The sequence below is a fragment of the Agelaius tricolor genome, unplaced genomic scaffold (genome assembly GCF_023055355.1).
Source record: "Agelaius tricolor isolate 1412-34295 unplaced genomic scaffold, bAgeTri1.0.p SCAF_6, whole genome shotgun sequence".
Taxonomy (NCBI): Eukaryota; Metazoa; Chordata; class Aves; order Passeriformes; family Icteridae; genus Agelaius; species Agelaius tricolor.
In genome coordinates, this window is record NW_027269266.1 from 40,809,524 (window position 1) to 40,829,321 (window position 19,798).

At 42.7% G+C, this 19,798-nt stretch overlaps 1 protein-coding gene across 2 annotated transcripts in view; it reads right to left on the reverse strand.

Annotated features, from left to right (window-relative positions):
* Positions 1-5,635: 5,635 nt before the first annotated feature.
* The window catches only part of ZNRF2 (zinc and ring finger 2), a 58,829-nt gene continuing 44,666 nt past the window's right edge, over positions 5,636-19,798 (reverse strand). The window contains exons 3-5 of one of the 2 annotated variants that reach the window (XM_071429478.1): positions 13,441-13,546; positions 12,650-12,727; positions 5,636-11,528 (exon numbers count right to left, since the gene is read on the reverse strand). In XM_071429478.1, the coding sequence (XP_071285579.1) occupies positions 12,670-12,727; positions 13,441-13,546 (164 nt within the window). In that variant the 3' untranslated portion in view covers positions 5,636-11,528; positions 12,650-12,669. Of the gene's footprint in view, positions 11,529-12,649; positions 12,728-13,440; positions 13,547-19,798 lie in introns of those variants that run through there. The other variant, XR_011679572.1, reaches the window with a different exon arrangement.

Consider the following 19,798-nt stretch of genomic DNA (forward strand, 5'->3'; position numbering starts at 1 on the left):
CTTGCAGGGAGAGCCTTGTTTACTCAGAGACAACTGTAACTTTTTTCAGACTTGTTTGTAATTTGCCAAAGCCTTCTCTGTACACTGTGTCATGTTTTTCCACTCGTCCACTGTGGTAATAAACAGCTTTTTAAAGAACAAGCTGCCTGCAAGTGCTCAGGCTTTGCTGAAGCCCTGTGGAGCAGATGCTTGGCTGCATCAAGATGGGACAGTGACACCCCAGCCAATTCTGGCTGCAGACAAGAGAGAGGAGCTGCCACAGCTGGAGAAGGCCTTTCACAGCTGCCATTGCCCATGAGGGGCCCTTCCAGCAGCAGGAGCCAATCCAGTTAGGGGCAGTGGGGGAAAGCACAGTGGTGCCTCAGGGATGTGCTGCAGCCGTGCTGCACCCCTGGAGTCCTCCTGCCACACTGACTGCAGGAGCTCTTCTCATTTCCACCTCCTGCTGCTGGGGGCAAAGACTTGCTGGCTGGAGGTGTCACCACTTGTATTGGGCCGGTACAAGCTGTGTGTGTTTACTGGTGCCAGGTGATGCTGCAGCCCTCAAGGAAGCCCTGCTGTGACACAGCGCAGTCCTGCTCCAGTCAAACACTGCCAGGTCCTCAGGACAGGGTGTTTGCCTGAGCCTGGTGTGGCTCACTGTTGTCACACATGTCTCTAGGTGCCAGTTTATGACTTGCAGGGTGGTGCAAGGCCATGCAGCCTTTGCTCTTCAACCACAGCCAGGGCAGGATCCCAATCCCACTGTTCCATCCCAAGGGAGTGGTACTGATGCTGAAAATACAGCAAGACACCTGTTGCTGTTGACCTCGTTTCAGAGAGACGAGATACACTCTTTTCAGTAGTGAAAAAAGCTTTATTTTTCACATCCCTTTATATAAAGTTTTATAAACCCTCCTGTGTCTATCTCCAGTTGGTCAGTAACAAGCTGTTACCCCGTGGTAATAGGTCAGTCTTGGACAAGGTGTCTACGTGCAAGAAAGGGTTGTTTGTGAGATACTGTTGTCATTCTTAAAGCTGAGATGGTTGGGATTGTTGAAACAGGTGCAGGAAAACAGACCTAATCTGCAGATTCTTTTGCAGGGAAACAAGTTATTTTTTGCTGTTGCAGGCTTCTGTTTTCATGAAGAGATGTTGGCTTTCTCAGGGCTGTGTTGGGCCAAGTCAGGATCCAGTCTGCAAGGCCTTATACACACACACACCTGCTGTTTGCCACCACAGACACCCATGCCTGCTTTTCTGGAGCTTCATTCTGCTCCCTTACCTTGTGTCAGCAGACAAAACCAGGAGCCCACTGCAGAGCTGTACAAAGCTGCAGCTGCCAGGCTGCATCAGAGGCAGGTGAACAGCAGTGAGGGATGGGTTTGCCGTGAGGAAGGAGAGGTCGCTGCAGAAACCACTCTGTTTTCAACTGATGGAACGAGTAATCTCAAGCTGCAGCTGTACACAAAGGTCTCAACTGCTGCTTTAGTAGAGAGAAACAGAACAGCAGGATTGTGCTAGATGAAAATGGAGGCCAGGCTGGGAGCTGCCAGCTGCACTCAGGGACTCCAAATTTACTCACAGGAGGAGGTTTCTCCTTGCTTGCTGGAGGCTCTCAGTTGCTCTGTGGGATAGGTCAGCCTTCTGAAAACACAGCAGACCTACTGGGGCGAGTCCTTCCTCACTTGCCAGAGTGGGAAGAAAAGGTGAGAGGAGGCAGGGAGTGTCACAAGTGCTGGGGGAGTCCCTCTTCAATCCTGGGAAATTGCTGATGGAATCCCCTGTGAATCTCGACAGGGCTGAGGTCAGCGAGTGTTCATTCTCCACACCCAGAAGTAAATGAGAGCTGCAGAGTTTGAAATAGCTGCCCTCAGGTACACAGGGGGATGTGAAAACAGGGATGATGCTTCAGAGAAAACAGCAGCTTCAGCTTCAGGAGCATCCAGGCATGAGAGGTCACAGCAGGTGGGTTAAGGAATAAAAACTGGCCTTAGCCAGGGGCAAAAACTACAGTCATTGCTTTATACTGGGAAAGCAGGAAATGTCCTGTGCCTGTTGCAGACAGGGAGTCTCTGGGTGATGCACTGGGAAACAGCAGGTTTCGGGCAGTGCTGATGCCACCTCACCCACCCGAGGTCAGGACCTGCAGGGCTCAAGCAACCCTTTGGGGTGGCAGTACATAAATTCCTGCCACACACAGGGCCTGCAGCTGCTGCTGGCACCAGGGCTGCTGGGAGGGGGGCTCCCAGCAGCCCCATTGTGCAGAGCTGGTCTGAGAGAGGTGCCCTGCCCGCCTCTGCCAGCCCCACGCAGGCAGCTGGCTCGGGAGGTGGCGGCCGGTGACACGGCTGAAGGGACGCTTCCATCGCTGCAGCCCTGCTGCACAAGTGTCCCCCTTGCTCCCGTGGGACAGGGAGCCAGAGCTCCAGCTGCAGCAAACAACTAAATTATGCCCAGCCTCTCCTGTCTAGGGATTCCCCTTGTACACTGAAGGCAGCAACTTAATTAGCTGCTAAAGCCTTGCAAGCCGGCAGAGTTGGACCTCACGGGCTGGAGCAAATGAAGCCGTCAAGCTTTCATGCTCCCATTACCTGCCAGACGCTTTAATCCTGAGTTTAGCAGATGTTAGTCCCGGCCCGGGTGACTTGTGAGGAGGAAGGCTGCTCCCTTGAGAAGTCACCCGGGTCCGCAGGGGAAGGGAGCGGCAGAGAGGAGCCCGGCGGGGCGGGAGCAGCCCCGCGGTGCTCACGGCCCTCAGTGACAAGGCCCGATGGGGCTCGGGGAGAGGCCTGGCAGCTTCCTCTTCCTCCTGTTTGAAGCGGGTTTACAGAAACAACGAGGAGGGAAGGGAGGGGGAGGCTTTGTAAAATGTAAACGCGTGTTCAAACAAAGCAATCTGTAAACAGGAAGAAAGGAAAGTAGGGCAGGAGCTCGACACAAAGCATGACTCCGAAGACAAGGGGCCAAATGCGGAGGCACAGAGCACCTGCCGTTTCCAGCGGGCTCGGCTGGGGCCGTGTCCCTGCGCCTCAGATCTGCCTCCTCTAGCTCCTGCCTTTACGAGGAGTGAGTCATCTTGCGTCAGCTGAGGATGGGCTTTATGCGATTATTTATTTATGTCAAACCCTCCTCCCTGCCACCATGCATCCCTGATCTCATCCCCCTCAGAAAACAGATGCTTTATTACATGAGGGCTGGAAAACTCCATCTCACTTGGCTTTTGCTGAGGCTCCTTGTTTCGCAGTGGCTGGCTGGCAAGGAGATAGCAGGAATGAGCTGCACAGCACCTCAGAGGCAGTGTGCTCTGCTTGTTTTGCTTTTTGGACACCAGCATCCCTCTCCCTGCAGGGTGGGATGGAGCAGGGAGCCTCCTCTAGTGAACAAACATGCCAGGGGATGTTTGCAGACACCAGCAGGCTCCAGCCTGCACCTCCCCAGGCACAGACATTGCTTAGGTGTCGTAGCCTCAGAAGGAGAATGAGACCTGACAAAACAAGGCACTAAAACACCAGGGGAGGAATTTCCCTGTTTAGCTCCTGCTGCTGCAGGAGACTCTTCCCACCTTCCCGCTCTCTTTGCTGCCGGGTGTGTGTTGTTCCCCTCTTTCTGCTAAAAACATGGCATCCAGAAGACATGGACCACTGGCTGTACCAAACAACAGTGTGTGGTAGCAGGGCCAGACACACACACATGCACACACACACACACACGTGTACAACATCACCATCTATTGCTGACAGTTCCCAGGAACACCCTGGGGCCAGCACAGCATCCCAGTTCATCCTACAGGAAAAGTAACTCAGGGCAGAGGTGGCATGTCCCATGTCCCAGCCATAGGGAGGAAGGTAGGATGTGATACCAACAGATGCCACTAATTTAAATTTCACACATGAAATCCTGTACCTACTGAACTGGAATGATTTCCAGCAGATATTTCTGATGCAAAGCCAAACTCAGCTCTAACTAGTCAATGGACTGCTTCCATAACACAGCTCAGGACTGAGCAGGAAAACACAGAAAGGACCGGCAGTTAAGGAATTCAGGCTTTCCAGAAGGCGACTGGGAGGAGCAGCTAGGGAAGTGGGGAGGGGTGGTGGAAAGAAAGTTACTCTAACAAATGATAGGAACATGTTCCTCAGTTATTGCATCCAACTGTTTCTTGGTGCATTCTTGAATAATTTATGCATTAGAACTCTCATCTCCCACAGAGAGAATTGTGATGATCCAAAAGTCACTGTGATTTAGCAATGGGTTCAGCTACCCCCAGTCACACCAAAAGGCTTATCTCAAAAGTGGAGCAGGATGTGAACACAGCCGTGCGGGAATCTGTGCCATCAATCCGTGGATCATGTTCCATTAGCCTGCACAAGTCACCCTGGCACGGAGCAGCACCCAAGAAGCATCTCCTGCCTGGAGAGTGAACTCCTTTCCTTTTCTCCCACATCCTCCACATAACCTTGGTGAAATGCACTTGGTTTTACTCAGAGCTCCCACAGCTCCACTCCCAACTGGTGTAGGGGAGAGGTGTAAAATCACACCTTCCCCGCAGCAGACTTACCCCGTACACTATCTGAAACCACACGGCTCAGCTTTGCTCCTGTCCTCATCTCACTTTACATTCAGCACAAGGGCTACAGCTCCCCAGCTGCTGCCAGGCCAGGCAGGAAGGTTTGGAGGGGTAACACAGCCAGCCAGGTCTCTCACACGCACACCCACCTGCTGCAGGTGACCTGACTTGCAGAGCTGCAGCCACTGCCCCAGGAGAAAGTTTCCAGGCAGTCCACATCACAGTGCTCTGCCCTTGTCAGGATGCTCCACTGGAGAACAATTTAACACCCACAGTGGTACTGGGAAGAAATTCCCTCCTCCAGCAACATGTCTCTGCAGGAGGCTGTTATAGTAGCCTCCTTCCAGCTGTTTAGGGACAGACCAGAGTGCTGGTAACCATCCAGGACAAAGAAATCCATGCACTGCCCAGCCACAGGTATGCTGTCAGGGAATCAGTTTTTAAGAGGCAACCATGACGTGTTTTGGGAGGAAGCTAAAGTGGAATTTGGGTTTGAGGAAACTGAAGGAAAGAGCAGCTATTAAGTTACCTTGATCCTCTGATGGGGGTTCCCAGACTCCAGGTGATGAGAAAGGACTGTTTGCTACCATCTCTGCCCCATATTCTTTTTTTTTTTTTTTTTTTTTCATTTGGAAACCACCCATGAGTTTCCCTACCTGCTGACCTGGCAGCTCTAACTTATGCTAACCTTGAAGGCGATCACGTCTGCTGAAGATCTACAGAGGATGCATTAACCAGAGACATCTCACCTTCAGCCTCCCCCACAAAACAGCAGCTACATCAGCTCTTGTCTGCTGAGACCTTCCCTGCCCAGAGGGATACAAGCCTGTCATATCACTGCTTGTGGGACAGGTGAAGAGTGAGAGGGACTCAGAGGGGCCAGAGGCTGGCCTGGAGGGTTGCACTCCCACCTGCAGGACTGCAGAGAGGTGAGATGCCAAGCTGCTTTTCTGGCTGTGGCTCTAAACCATGCAGTGCTTTTCCTTCCTCTGCTCCAGCTCAGACATACAGAAGTTCTGTCCCACAGCAATGCCTCTTTCACCAATACTTTAAAAAAAAAAAATCACCTGGAAGTGTGAGGAAAACTGTGCTTCAAAAGATTTATTACATATATTTGTACATATTTTACATGAATGGAATGTTAAACATACAACCTAAAAATCAATAAAAAAATATTTTCATTCGTGATTATGTACTGGCAAACCACTGAAAAGAGTACCTTAGAACAACTTAAGTCAACTTGCAATCATACTGCTCAATTAAAAAAAAAAACCAAAACAAAACAACAAAACAAACAAATATATTTTACATTTACATTAGACATTGCAAATTACATTCCAATTTCTGCTCCGGGTAATGAAGGAAGGTATCTTGTCCATTACCACTGCACATACAGGTGGCATTTCAGAAGCTAGCATGGACTTCCCTCTAACTCACTGTGGGCAAGGTTAGCTCTGTAGGAAGAGGCATATAAAAAAAGGGAACACACACTCTGCTCCCTCCCAGCAGGTATCTGCCAAAGGGTGGGAAGAGCCAGAATGAGCTCTGTAATCAAGGGATAAAGGTTAACGCTGGATCACCACTCATTCAGTGCCACGCTGCAGCTCTTAAAATTTGTTACAAGTAGTTTTTATGTAGTTCACTAAAACATCCCCTCTACAGCTAAGCCACCTCCCTTCTTCCTTGAAAGTTATAGTGCTTTGGCAATATCAGCTAGGGGAGAATTCTTCACTGTATGGTAACAAATATTCCAGCTTCATCTTAATATATACAAGAGCATAGAATCAAGCTTTGATGTCTCTTTCTCTTAGAATTTCACACTTTGAGAGCTTGTGACCAGTCGTGTTGAGAAGTGTTTACTATGAAATATAACATATCAGCATTAAAAGGGACAGATTTGAGAGAAAACAAGAGGAACAGGATTCAGCAACAGATTATGTTCTTGCAATGTCGGGTTACTTACACTTGAAACTCTGCCAAAATCGAGCAAATCCTATTTATCGTTGCAAAATCTTTGCCAAAACACACCCAAGGGCAAAAGTCTCTCAAACAAACACACATAGATTAAAACCTGCCAGAAAGATCAGTAGTGAGCTGGCTGCCTTCTATTTCTTGTACACTGGCAACTTATTAGATCCAAGACAGAACCAAGTCCAGCCTTTTTCAGGTGCAGGATATTCTTATGGTGCAGGATATTCCTTTTTCAGGTGCAGGTTACTCAGGTGGTTTACCTGAGCAAGTCTTCAACAACTAATAATGCCCCACAGTGAGGTCATTTTACAGCTTATCCCACCATCAGCTCTGATGTACTAATTGAGACATGACTTTACAGAACACAAGCAAGCCTGGAAAGCCAGCCTATAATTGTGGAGTAAGATAACCAAATGTAATTTGAGAGTATGGACTGGATAGGCTTTTTTAACCTCCAACAGGCTAAACCATCTCCAACTTGATTTTAGAAGCAGGTTACTTATGTGGAGAAACAGAAACATCACAGATTTTTCATTCAGGAAAACAAATCCTGGACATAGTTCTGTTGTGGATTTCTCATGCAGAGTGTTTTGAATGACAAAAAGTTAAGTGGTAGGAGCTGCATGAAAAAAACTACATTTGGCTGGATTGTAGGAAATCCATAAGAAGCCTTCTCTTACAGTTACAGCCTCTTACATCACTTTTGCTGATGCCAATGGAAAGCCTATTCATATAGGAATATAGCCTAACATATATCTCATTTTCAGCTAGGCAGAGAAGAAATGGATACTAAAATGACTTTTAAGCTTGGACGGGTGGAAAGTGAATCATCAAATATAGCACTCATCAAAAAAAGAGATAATCCTCCACTACCAAAGGTGAGCTGGAACATCCCATAGTAGCACTTCTGCACTCCCAGGCATGTGGTAGTCTCTCAGCAGCAAAATCCCAACTGCACAGCAGAATTAGTACCAAATTTGCACATAAATACTCCTTCAATACAGGAAAATGGCTAAAAGCCACAAGAAACTCAGAGAGATCACTGTCTGCATCAAAAGCAACGTTTTGCCACCATTTACAAAGAGAGATAGTAACATCCAAGTGCCAAGTCCCTTGCTTTTGGTGGAACATGGAAGAAATGGAGCAAGTTTCTAAAGCCCTCACATAGAAAAGGCAGAGCACTAAAAGTGTTCTTCAGCACATCTTGCATATTAGACATATCCCTCCATAAACATCAAAGATCCACATTTCTCAATAAAAAATATCTTTCCCATATTTGCTGAGATTTTAGTTTCCTGGGAGTCTGTTGTACCAGCTCTCCAACCTTTCAGCAAGGCTTAATTAAAAACCCAGTGCTGCTAAAATTAAGAAGTAGGATAAATGTATAAATTTTGAGATTCAGTCATAAACCCCCTTTACATCATAAGAGAAGCAGGGAAAAAAACCAAGGTTACAAGTGTCCACCCACATTTTTGTAAATACCCTACATGTTTTCCTTTCCAAAATACCCCAGTACACTTCCCCTTGATTATGACAGCTAACCTGACTACAAATAAGACCATCTGTTTTTGGCTTTATCCCTGCCAAAATTAAAATACCAATAATTTGTGGTGTGCTTTGTATTTTTGCTTTTACATCCTACTCAACTCATTGCTGAATGTACACACTGCAAGAAAACGAGCTACCTCCTTCCAAAGGGAAGCATTATCATAGATATACTGACTTGTAAGAGCCAGGACAAAGGGTGCCCTGTGCTGACAGCAGTCTTGACTCCCTTGTTATTGTACGGGGTATGGTTAAATACAAACCAACTCACAGCCACCTCCACTATGAACTTCAAAACACGAGCTGCTACTGAAGAGACATGGGTATGTTACAAGTTCAGAAAAATCGCACATTTCAAGACAGTGTCAAATCTACTCTTCCCCTGCTGGCAAGCAGCATGTTTATGGCAGACCTGAGTATGGGAATTATTTCACACCCGTACATACTTAGGGAAGATATAGGCCAGATGACAGAAAATACTCTGAAACAGCACAAAATTGGCAATCTCAAGATATTTACAGGCAAAGAAGCATATCTCACCAAAATTGAAGTTATTGCTTCTTGTGGACAAGTGTGGTGTTCCTTGTTTGAGACAAAGGACTTGTTTGGTGCTTATTTTTCCCTTCTGAAGCACAATGAGTTGACATCCCTGTGAGGACATTTTCAAAATGAAGGTGTTGTCTGTGACTAGAGCTGTGCCTACAGCATGGTCATCACCAGCTGATGGTGACAGAAAGCTTACCTAGGTGAGTTTCCACTGGTGTTTTCAAACCCAAGCATCGCTCTCATGCTTCCAGGGTCATTCCAGGCTTGATCTATCTTAAAGGTTTTGATATAAGAAAACCTCCCATTGTCTTTCAGAAGGGATTTATGGATACCAAGAACATCAAACTAAAGCTGACCTTGTATCAGTTCCTCAAATAATCCAAGGAACTGCTGCTCTACGGTGCTGATGGAAGCAGCCATGGACTCTTGCCTGCAAAAGCTTCACCAGTGCAATAGCTAGTGACCTGCTTTTCCAACACTGTTCCTAAACATGGGACAATAGTCCCAACTGCTGGGTCTTTAAATCAGCTACTTCCATCTGAATACAGAAGATGAAGGGGTTTGAGGAAACAGTAAGTGAACTAGAAGTATGAACTACCAAAACTGAGCTCAAGTTGTACACAGATTTATGTTTCTTGTATTTACGTACTTAACCCTCAAGCCAAAGACTATCTATGACCTCAGAGCACAGGACATCAAAACACTGACCCACCCCCTTTACATGGCTACAGGTGAGTTTCTGCAGGCATGAAGCCAACAGTAAACATTAAATCAATGCAAATGGAAAAGTTTTACTTTCAGAAGATATCAGGAGTTTAAAACATTGGGAAAATGGGCCTGCAGGCAACACCACTATTTGAGTATCACAGGTGCTGTAGTTCCTCATCCCCTCCCTCCCTCCCCCAAGATAATACAAGGCAACACAAATATTCTTGTCAAAAAAGGACTCTGTACAGGGAATGACTGTACATTTGATGTGACTACAGAATCGAATGTGTGACAGAATGATTCTGCTCCCACTGAAAAAGAGAACTCAACAGGGCCCCATAGCTTACAGGTTCAGCTGAAACCAGTGATGCAAGCCCAAAAGTATAGAAACTGCACTGGCAATTATGACAATTATCTAGTTTGGACTCCTTTAGATTTGCAGCGTAACAAAGGCATTTTACAGAGCAACATTCAGGAGAAAATGTTATCCAGGGAAGAACTGCTCTTCAAGCAAGATGGGAGAGTTTAAGAACATGAACTGCACTTCTTCTCCAGATAGCGGTAGTTGCTCCTGTTTCTTTGCCCTTTTTGATATAAATCACAGCAGCAACAGAGAGAAATGTGTACTTAAACAAAACAAACAAACAAAACAAAAAAAAACCAAAACCCAACCAGAATTATTTATGTACAAGAAAAAAAGTCTGAAGTGTTGTGCAACTTATTTTAGCTATTGAAACTCACTAAGAATACTGTTGCTAATAAATATTCATAAACTCTTCCCTGTGTTGTGAAATTCAGAAACTACTACAATTAATTCTCGATATAAAAAGTATGCTTCTAAACCCTGATATCTGTTCCAGTTCATTGTCTTTAAAAAAAAAAAAAAAAAATTTAACTGTGCTACTTTGTGGGAACTAATACATATCCACAGTTTTACTTGGTGTACCCACCCAGAGACATCCTGTGTTTTGTGGAGCTCTGGTACACCAATATAATACAGTAAAATAATAATAAATTAAACAAATGCAGATGAATTAAAAAAAAAAAAAAAAGAAAGATAGAAAAAACCCAAACTAAACGAAAATCCACACTGTCAAATGCTGGTCTCCACAAGAAGACACCAAGGGTTTAGATGCAATGTACTACAGATCCTGTGACCGAAAAACACATTCAAACAAGGAAACATGAACTTGCGCATGTTCGAAAAATAAACACAAATCCCACCTCGATGTAATCTCGCCCATACCTATAAAAACCTCTCCCCATGCCCACACTTGCAGTTATTCATTTACACCTCAGGAGGCAGCCTGGAGATGAGAGTAGTACAATAAAATAATTACCTGAAACATCTTTAAAAAAATACCCGTTAAACAAATTACCTTAACTGGCAGCACTTAAAATTGGTAATTCATTTCTTTTTCCTATTTTAAAAAAAGTTGCATAGCTGTAAGATTTTGCTTTGCTGCATTTCTTTCTGTCATTTTGACTCATGAGCAATAAAAGAGACGTTTTAGTTACTTAAATAGCAATACAATGTGCAGATTTCAACAATCTCTATAGCTTGATCAATATAAATTAGTTACCTGTCTTGGTTTTACTCTTTGGACTGCATTGTGACAAAGGTTTAGTTACAAAACTTTGAAATACAGTATTCTTACACAGAGCGGGTTATGTTTTCTGTTCTTGAAAAAAGTGAAGAACGTAAAACAGGGTGTGAATTCAGTAAATTAAGGTCACACTGTTAGATTTTATTTAGTTTGCCATGTACTCTTCTTCAGCCAATGAGAAGGTGAAAACGTTCCCACTCCGATCTGGGGCCGTCCCCCTGCGAGGGTCTCAGAGAGCACGTATCGAACGTCTCCACTTCCACTGGAGGCAGTAGGAAACATGTCCAATAACTCGCTTCTTCACAGAACCAGAAGTTAGGCTGAAATTTGGAACTTTGGCCTTCAATACAAAACAGTGTCAGTAATGTCTCTGGGGAGTCGATTGTTACAGGATGTGCAGCATTTTCAAAATCCCTGTGTGTCCTTTGCATGAGTGTTTGGTATACTGAGCACTACTGTCAAGTAACGGTGTCTGCAATGCTTTCTCCATGTACTGTCCATCTTTGCCTTTTTCAGCCACAAAGAACTAAGTCTCAAGCCAGGCACGCTGTGTTCAGCAAGAGAACCTCACATCTCCTATGTTTTCTGATCAGTGGAAGCAGCTGTTGGAAAAGCAGAGGAGAAAATAGCATTATTTCAGTACAGAAACCATTCAAACAGCATGAGCACAACAACTGAGTTTTCCTGCCCTTTCTTCCTAAGTCCCCAGTTATCACCATCCCTGCTGTGGAAAAAGCAAATAGAATTTAACATGAGGCTGGACAGCCATGAGCATGTACAGAGACACAGGTGTTCATGAACAGCATGCAGCCTTCTGCCACAACCAGAGACTGGGGGCAATAGAGGAAATGTGTTTGGTTATTAATTTTGACTAACACTGCCCTGAGATCAAAACAATTATCTCAGTAGCAGGATATCTTCCTTGAGGTTTTCTTTGCTAGCCCTACAACACAGACACATGAAGCAACGTGAAACAAATGCACAAATAAATGCTAGTCATGAATACTTCAGATTTTTTTTTAAATTTCCTTCAGAACTACAAAACCAAACTCTCAGCTACCAGATAGGATTTCAGATATCTCTATTTCTCTAAGAATTATGATTGTTGATGTGCTTCGCAATGCTTAGAGGCAGTTATTTAATCTAAGTTAAAGTTTCTGAGTCAGTCAACTAAAGAATAAAACTATCCTTTAAACTTTTAACACAGATTGCAGATCTGCAACCATTAACACAAAACATAAGCTGGAAAAATGCAAAGTTCTGTGAGATGGGAGAGAAACATGTCAACATTTTTTATTTATTTATATGCTTTAAACATTCTGGAATGCATTAACATTAAGGTAGTTTTGAAAATACCTAGTTTCAACCTTTTCATATGATTCCAAAAGACTTCTGTCAGAAATACATGCCAGTACTCACAGAACAATCCAAAATGACATAATTGTATTATTTTAATTTTGTTTCATTTCTATGGAAAAATCCTCTTAGAAAGTCAATGCTAAAGGTTTCTTGACACTGACTTGCCACTTTCCAGTACTAAAACTGCAAAGACCACGCCATGCAAGGATGTAGAAGCCTTCTGCCTATATTGCAATTATACATCAATTCTTACTGATTAATATTGTAGTTCTGAGACACAGTAGTAAATTCACAATTAAAAAGAAATAGTACAGTTATTTCAGGTAGTCAAGATATTTATTGTTGGAACATAAATAAACATTACCTAAAAATATGAATCTTGTCTTAATCTGATGGATGCTCAGGGCAAGATCTATTTACTTCAAACCATTCATCTATGCAGCTGTTGGATACATGACAAAAATGAGAACAATTGACATGAATACAAGTAATATTTAGCAGTAGGATATGAATATAAATTGGTTTCTCCATTTCAATGACTAGTAGAATTTTATATTATACAAAGAAGTATATGCATATACACATATCACTGGAAAAATTAATAACCCCAAACCACAGTAATACTTGGGTATTAAACAGTGTTGAAAACCTATATTTCTTAAGTGTTAAAATTTTCTAAGGAAACATTTTACAAATTACAGATTTCATACACAGGTTAATTAGCTACTAACATCATCTTGCTTGTATCATTCACTGACATTTTACTTTCTGTAAAGTACAGACACTTACAAAAAAACAATATGAAAGAGGTTAAAAAGCCAATCCCCCCCTCTCTCTGCCCAGCTCTATTAGCGTTTGATGAAACTTAAGCCCACATGACCTAACTCCTCAGCCATGATACACATTCCTTCCCCATCCAGGTGATTTTCCAAGAATGAGGACTTTGTAGCAGGGAAAATGAACTTCAAATGCATTTGGTATAGATGCAGGAAGATGTAATTTAAAAAACAACTTTAGGGCTGCTACTGCAGTTTCTTTGTTATTTTTAAATGCAAAAAAGCAACTAAGTTTAAGCACTTCTTTAAGCACCCCTTAAGAAGAGTTACCCATAAATGTAATCTTGTGAATTTTACATCCATCCTAAGGAATACTTGCCCTTTATGATATATGCAGAGGCAAGGCAGCCGTGCTATAGTATCTCCTTGCTGCAGCTCTTCCAGGCATATTGCACACTCCCCAGCGTCTTTACTCAGCACATCCTCTGGGGAAAGAACACAAAGTGAAAGGGTTAAGAATCAGACTACTGCAAGCAAAATGTTCTTTATTCAGAACATCAAGGACAGCTATTGAAGAAGGTATTTTTTGTCCTGCAAAAAGGCAAGGATCAGTGACACACCAACTGACTGAAGATTCATGAGAACCCATGCTCAGTTTTCAACTTGGAAGTGAAGTTCAAGCCTGAATGTAACATTTCTCTGACAAGGCTCTGTAGGTAAATAACTAGGTAGCTTCTAAACACTTAGCCTGTCATTTGATTTTTCTACTCTCCTACTCATCTCTCTTGTATACATCTGGCTTTCTTCCACCAGCCTTACTGGTAACTCATATTTCACACCTTCAACTTCTTCTCACCACGCTAGCATGTTCTACATCCCATCCACCTTCTTCTCAGTGTAAAGTATGAAACTGCCAACTGTAGGAATGTGAGATTTCCATGAAGGAAAGGTCATTGCTGTATAGCTCCAGAGTCCTGGAGAATGAATTTTTTGCAGTATTACCAAGTCCGAAAACAAAGGAGGAAAAAGTAAATTACTAGGAATGCAAAAGAGTTGGCTTTCACTAAGAAGTTTCTGGGAAAACATATTATTTTTAATAAAAACCTTCTCTCTTGGACACTTCTCTTAGCCAGAATGTGGGATGCAGAATTCAGTCTTAGCACAAACAGAAGATCACATAAGGCCCTCTTTGCCAGATACAGATTAGAAGTCCCTGTTAGACACAGCCTCACACTCCACAGGGCACTCCCAACAAGAGACCATGTAGCAACCAAACTGGCAGATCAGAAAGGTGCACACCTGGCAAAGGTGCAATGTCCAAGTTTCCATGGTTTCATGGGAAAAGCTTCCTCTTCATTGCCAAAAGGCACCTCAAGTGATTGCTTATGGAGAGTACCTTTTGCAGCTATGACTGAAAAACCAGCAGCTCTATGCTGTTCTCTCCTGTGGCTCCATCACCACTGGCATTCCAAACACAGAGAATGACAGACTACTCGAAAGCTACCATGGCAGCAAGAAAGTAAAAGGAAATTAGGTCGACATTGTTTCCATTAAATGACAGCTGTCTTGCAGGTGCTTGGGTTTCTAAAGCAGTGCTTATTTCAGTCTCCACTACATTCATTGGTTATGCTAAAAATCCTGTATAATGCCACGTGTGTAGCACCTTCATGGAGATGTGAAAAATATATTGCATGAGGTGAACTATTATAAACAAAACTATTCAAAACAAAAATATAAACAATATACATCCACCACAACAAAGAAAATTTTAAAATTATTTTAGGCACAGTAAAGTCCTGTTTTTCAATCAGAAACTGTAAGCTTCTCAGAAGATCAGAGATACCAGGGAGACAATGTAATTTAAAACAACAGAAAATATTTTAAGAACTCTTACCTGTCAACTTGCCCAGAAGAGGGTGCTAAGGATAAATACTTCCTTGAGGTTGGATTTTGGTATTTGATTACTTGGGGTTTTTTTAATACAAAGGTATTCTAATATCTGACCGGGAGGTAAATACTCTCCAGACACTGTCTGGCTAGAGAGATATCAATCTTTGTCTGATGCTCTCAGACTTCATCCTCCTAGACCACCTCTTTGCAAAACGTTACAAGAACTCCTGTGAGCAGTTCTCTTCTCACAGTTAGGTTGTAGGAAGCAGCACCATCAATAATTCAAGCATGTATCATACATACAGAGCATACTTAATAAAAGTAACTTTTTCCACAGAGTCCCTTTATCAGATCAGTAGCTGTTACCCAAACCAAAATGGGACTAAGATACGTCTAGTGAATTAAATCCCAGTCTCACTCCCTCAAGCACTCTCAAGAGGGAAGCATTTAGTCAAGCTTTGATAAGAGAAATTGAAAAGCTGTCCGATAAAAACATAGTTTATAAAAGAAAGCATTCCTGTGAACAGCTTTCCCATCGTTCTCTATTGTACATGTCTGGCTTATCCTGCACTCCCCAGACTGCACAATGCTTGGGTCTGAACTCCCACTGAGCAATTTAACAAGGTTCTGCACCTTTTGGCTAACATTAGGGCGTGATGCCAATTCAAACATTTGTACCTCCCACAGCCCTGGCGTAAGTGTCTGACACTCCTTTTATTTTCCCTCCAGTATTCCTGTACTCTCCCTTTTGCCAGTACTGGCCCTACTGCACAAGTCCCTGGCAAACAGCTTGCTGCCATCCCTGGCTTCACCCCAGGCTTTCCAACTGGGACGAGGCACCAGGCACACACTGGGCTTTGCCCAGTCAGGCCAGGGGGAGCTGGTGCTGGCACAGACCCGACCTCAGAAACACAGTGTAGCTCTGCCATCCCTGTAGGAGGGGCTGTGTTAACAGGTCTCCATGCTCCTCTTCCTCTGGAATAATGAGGAATCAGCATTCCCTGCTTGTGCAAACCTCATGAATCCTACCTAAGGCTCTTGTGCATAAATACTGAAGGTATGAGTGCAAAAAAACAACTGCTCTAAATGCCCATGTGTAACTTGCACATTAACATACTCCAAACCCATATAATTAAGCTTATAATTAATTACACACATAGAGTGATAACAGCAAAACCAATCCTTCACAGAGTTATGACACCTTAGATCTGACTACCTTTTGACCATTTTAGGTGATTTGGATCATCAGTCTCAGACAAAGAAAAAAGAGTGAATAATCCAGTTAGACCTGAATCTGGTCAGAATTTGTTCTGCACTCTCCTACACCAACACTGGCTTGTATCAGATGCAAGTCAGTTTAAGGGCCATTTAACAATGACTTTTAAACATACCTGTTACAGAAAAATCTGTATATCATTTTGCACAGAACCACTGCAGTCTGAAGAGGTTTTTTTGTTTTCACCTTTTCCTGCAGCAGAGTGATTCAGCAGATACATTTTATTTTAAAATTTTTCCCTTAAAAACCCCAAACAAACAACAAAACACACAAACCAAAAGAAGGAGTAAAGCAGCTTAAAACTTCATCAATTTTATGATTAAAACATTTATATCAGTGTATTACCTAAATGAAAGTGGGAAGAGGAAATAAGCCACATTTTTCCATTTCACCCACATGTGGGTACATAGACAAATATCACACCCCCACATGCCCTTATAGGAGGTAAACACTCCTCCACCTTCCCAGCTACTTGAGTGAGTACTCACTAGCCAAAGACTGGTGTTAAAGATGAAATCTTGCAAAAGAGCATAGTATTTCCCTCCTGAGTCTGCTCAAATACTTCTTCCTCTTCTCCTCTATCCCTGGTTACTACTGTTTTAACTTTGGGTTGTCAGTAATTTTTCCTCCCAAGCTTCTGCTTTTATCTTGACTGGAAAATAAATTCTGTGGCATTTCTGCATTTATAGCAAAATAGGTAGTAGAGGATTAAAAACCAGGCATTCTGGAAATTTTGCACATACTTTAGCATTTAAAAACTTTCCTTAGAACTTTTGAAAAGGCATCTAATAACTATGAAAGCCACTAACTCAGCCATGATTAGGATTGTAGGCAATATCTGTGATTAAAATGTCTTTAAACTGAGGACTGCAAAAGTGTATGTACTGCATACCTTCTGGATAAGGTAATTAAAATCTGTGCTGATGCTTTTTGTTTTGCCTTTTAAAACACAGGCAGCTATAGCCCTAGGCTCAAGAAACTTAAGTCACAAATCATGGAGATGTCAATATATTTTGAGAGCTATCACTTTATAGCTGCAGTATTTTACTTCACTCTGGGCATTTACTGGAAACAGAACACTAAGTTAGAAACACCTTGACCCAATTCAGATTGACAATTTTTGAAAATGTCTGTATTTTTTCTAAAATTTAAAACCTTAAATGCCCATGGAAGCTGCCATCACAACTAGCTTACTAGTGAAGGACACCACAAAGGTCAACCCTTTCAGGAACACTGAAACTTAATTGAAACATACCTTTTGAACAGTATTGGCACTAAAATTGGTAAAACATCAGCCATTTAAAAATATTGATGGAACTTTATTAAATAGTACATAATACCATGTATCTGTTTTGAAGCTGGTGACTTAAAACTGTTTTAGTATAGTACTAGATACTGTCTCTGCATGTTTTTAAATGGAGTATGCAGAGCTCTAGACATCTAGAAACCAATATATTTGTTCAGATGTAGAGCTTGATTTCATCCGTATTGAAAAATTTACATTTTTGATGATAACACAAGGGGTCAAGGAGGACCTACACATTTCTACAGGTACCTTACTATTCAGCAGCCAGGAAGCATGTGTGTACGTGATTACACACTTATTAAATGTTACTGACTTCATTTACTAAATCTTTATGGCTTCTGTCACATCTGTTTTTCTCCCTCTCCATTTCTTTCTGGCTGTTTCTTACTATGCTTTCCTCCTCTTCACATTCATTTTCCCTAAAATGTGTTTTCTCTAGACCTGGATTTTCTACCACTGCTCCTGCCCTCCATCATCTCATTCCATTTTCTGCTGCAAATCAGGCACTGGAGGAAGGAGGAAGAGAGAAATATTTTAAACTATCTGATACAAATAATATGGACAGCCTTCTTACATGGGGTTAAGGTCCTTGGGAGAAGTAGACACTAGAACGGAAGGAAAACTATTATGCATGGGAAGTGCTTTTCTCATGTAGCTCAGTGACTGAGCTTTGCAAACTGGTACTGACTGCAAGCAAAACCTGTCCTTCCCAGTCCATCCTAAGCACTACGAGAGCCAGCAGTTTATTTGACATTACAGCTGGTTTTTAGTATTCTGGCTGCCACAGGAGGAATACTCTTCATTCTCTAGGGATCGTTCTTGGATGACCAGGTCAGCAATCCACTGCTGCTCAAAAGTTGAGGCAGAAGGACACTCTGAAGGAAAGATGATTCTTAAGTGCTCAGAGCTCCCAACAGAAGAAGGAACATCATTCAGTTGTCACTGCTTATGCTTATTTTGACACTCAGCTTTCACAGCTACAGGGTCAGTCAGCAGATTGAGCAAGGCAGAGCTGAAGCCATTAGCTTAGTTCACCTATGAAGATTGTGCCTTCACAGCCAGAAGTGGAAATTCACTACCCTCAGCAGGGTAGTTTAGAAGCAGTGGGTTTCTAACTAGAAAGATTTCTCTTTGCTCTAGTATAAGCCAACTCCTCTGGATCAAATTTAAAAGGGAAGATATTTAACATCCAATATTTTAACTTATACCACAGCTAAGCAGTTTTCAGGATTCACAACACTACAAAGTTGAGCATGTCAATAACTTAAATCCAAATTCCCTTCTATGCTGCTGAAAAAAACCCAATAGCCTTGTGCTAATCAAACAAGCACAGATGGTAACTTTTTGTGCATACAGTCACCCCAAACAGCACTGCATGACTCATGCGGCAATAGCTAGAACTTAAGCAAGCCACAAATACCTTCCCAGCCGCAATATTCAAAAACTAAACCTCTCCAAAGCAAGCTAACAAGCTGCAACAAATGTGACACTTGATCAAATACTGACAAAGTGCTTGATGAACTGCTGGGTTGGGGGGTGTGGTGATGTTTTTTCAGCATCTCACTCTTCAGCCCTTGCAACACTGCAGCCCTTTACAATCTCCTACTCAAAGTCCAAGTGTTATCCTTGTTTTCCCCATCCCTCCCACGTTGCTCAGTGTTGGTCCAGGACTGAGACAGCTATGTACAGATATCCATCATGAAAGGCTTCCTGCACACACACTGTCTACAGTCTTTGGTGCTCCCTCTTCTTAAAACACAAAAGTAAAGAGGAGGGAGCTTGCAAAACACAAAGGGAAAGTCACACAAGAAAAATATTTGCAGAATTAGGCCTAAATGGCAATACTTGTGTAGCAACATCAGGCTGAGATGGAAGGAGATGGCTACAGAAGTTTCATTGTTTCTTAGCTAACCCACATTTGAAGAACTGGCTTTAAATTTTTATGGGGCATTCTGAGCTTAGTAAATTCTGAGAAATAGCTAGATGCTTCCTGTTCAGACAGATAACAATCAGGTCTATGGTAGAGAAAAACACTTCTGGTGAGATAAAGGTAGAAACTGAAACAGTAGTGATAGAAATACATTTAAGTGAGCAGAAGTAAAAAAGTCTGTGTTGTGTAGTCATAGTTTACCTAAACAGAATTGTATCCAGGTAGCTAATTAATACAGAAGGCAGAAGCATTTGCACACTGAAGAAAACTGACTTCTTCTGTAGAGAAATTTAGCTTCAGTGACCACATGGGAAACCTAGCTGGAGCTATGATAC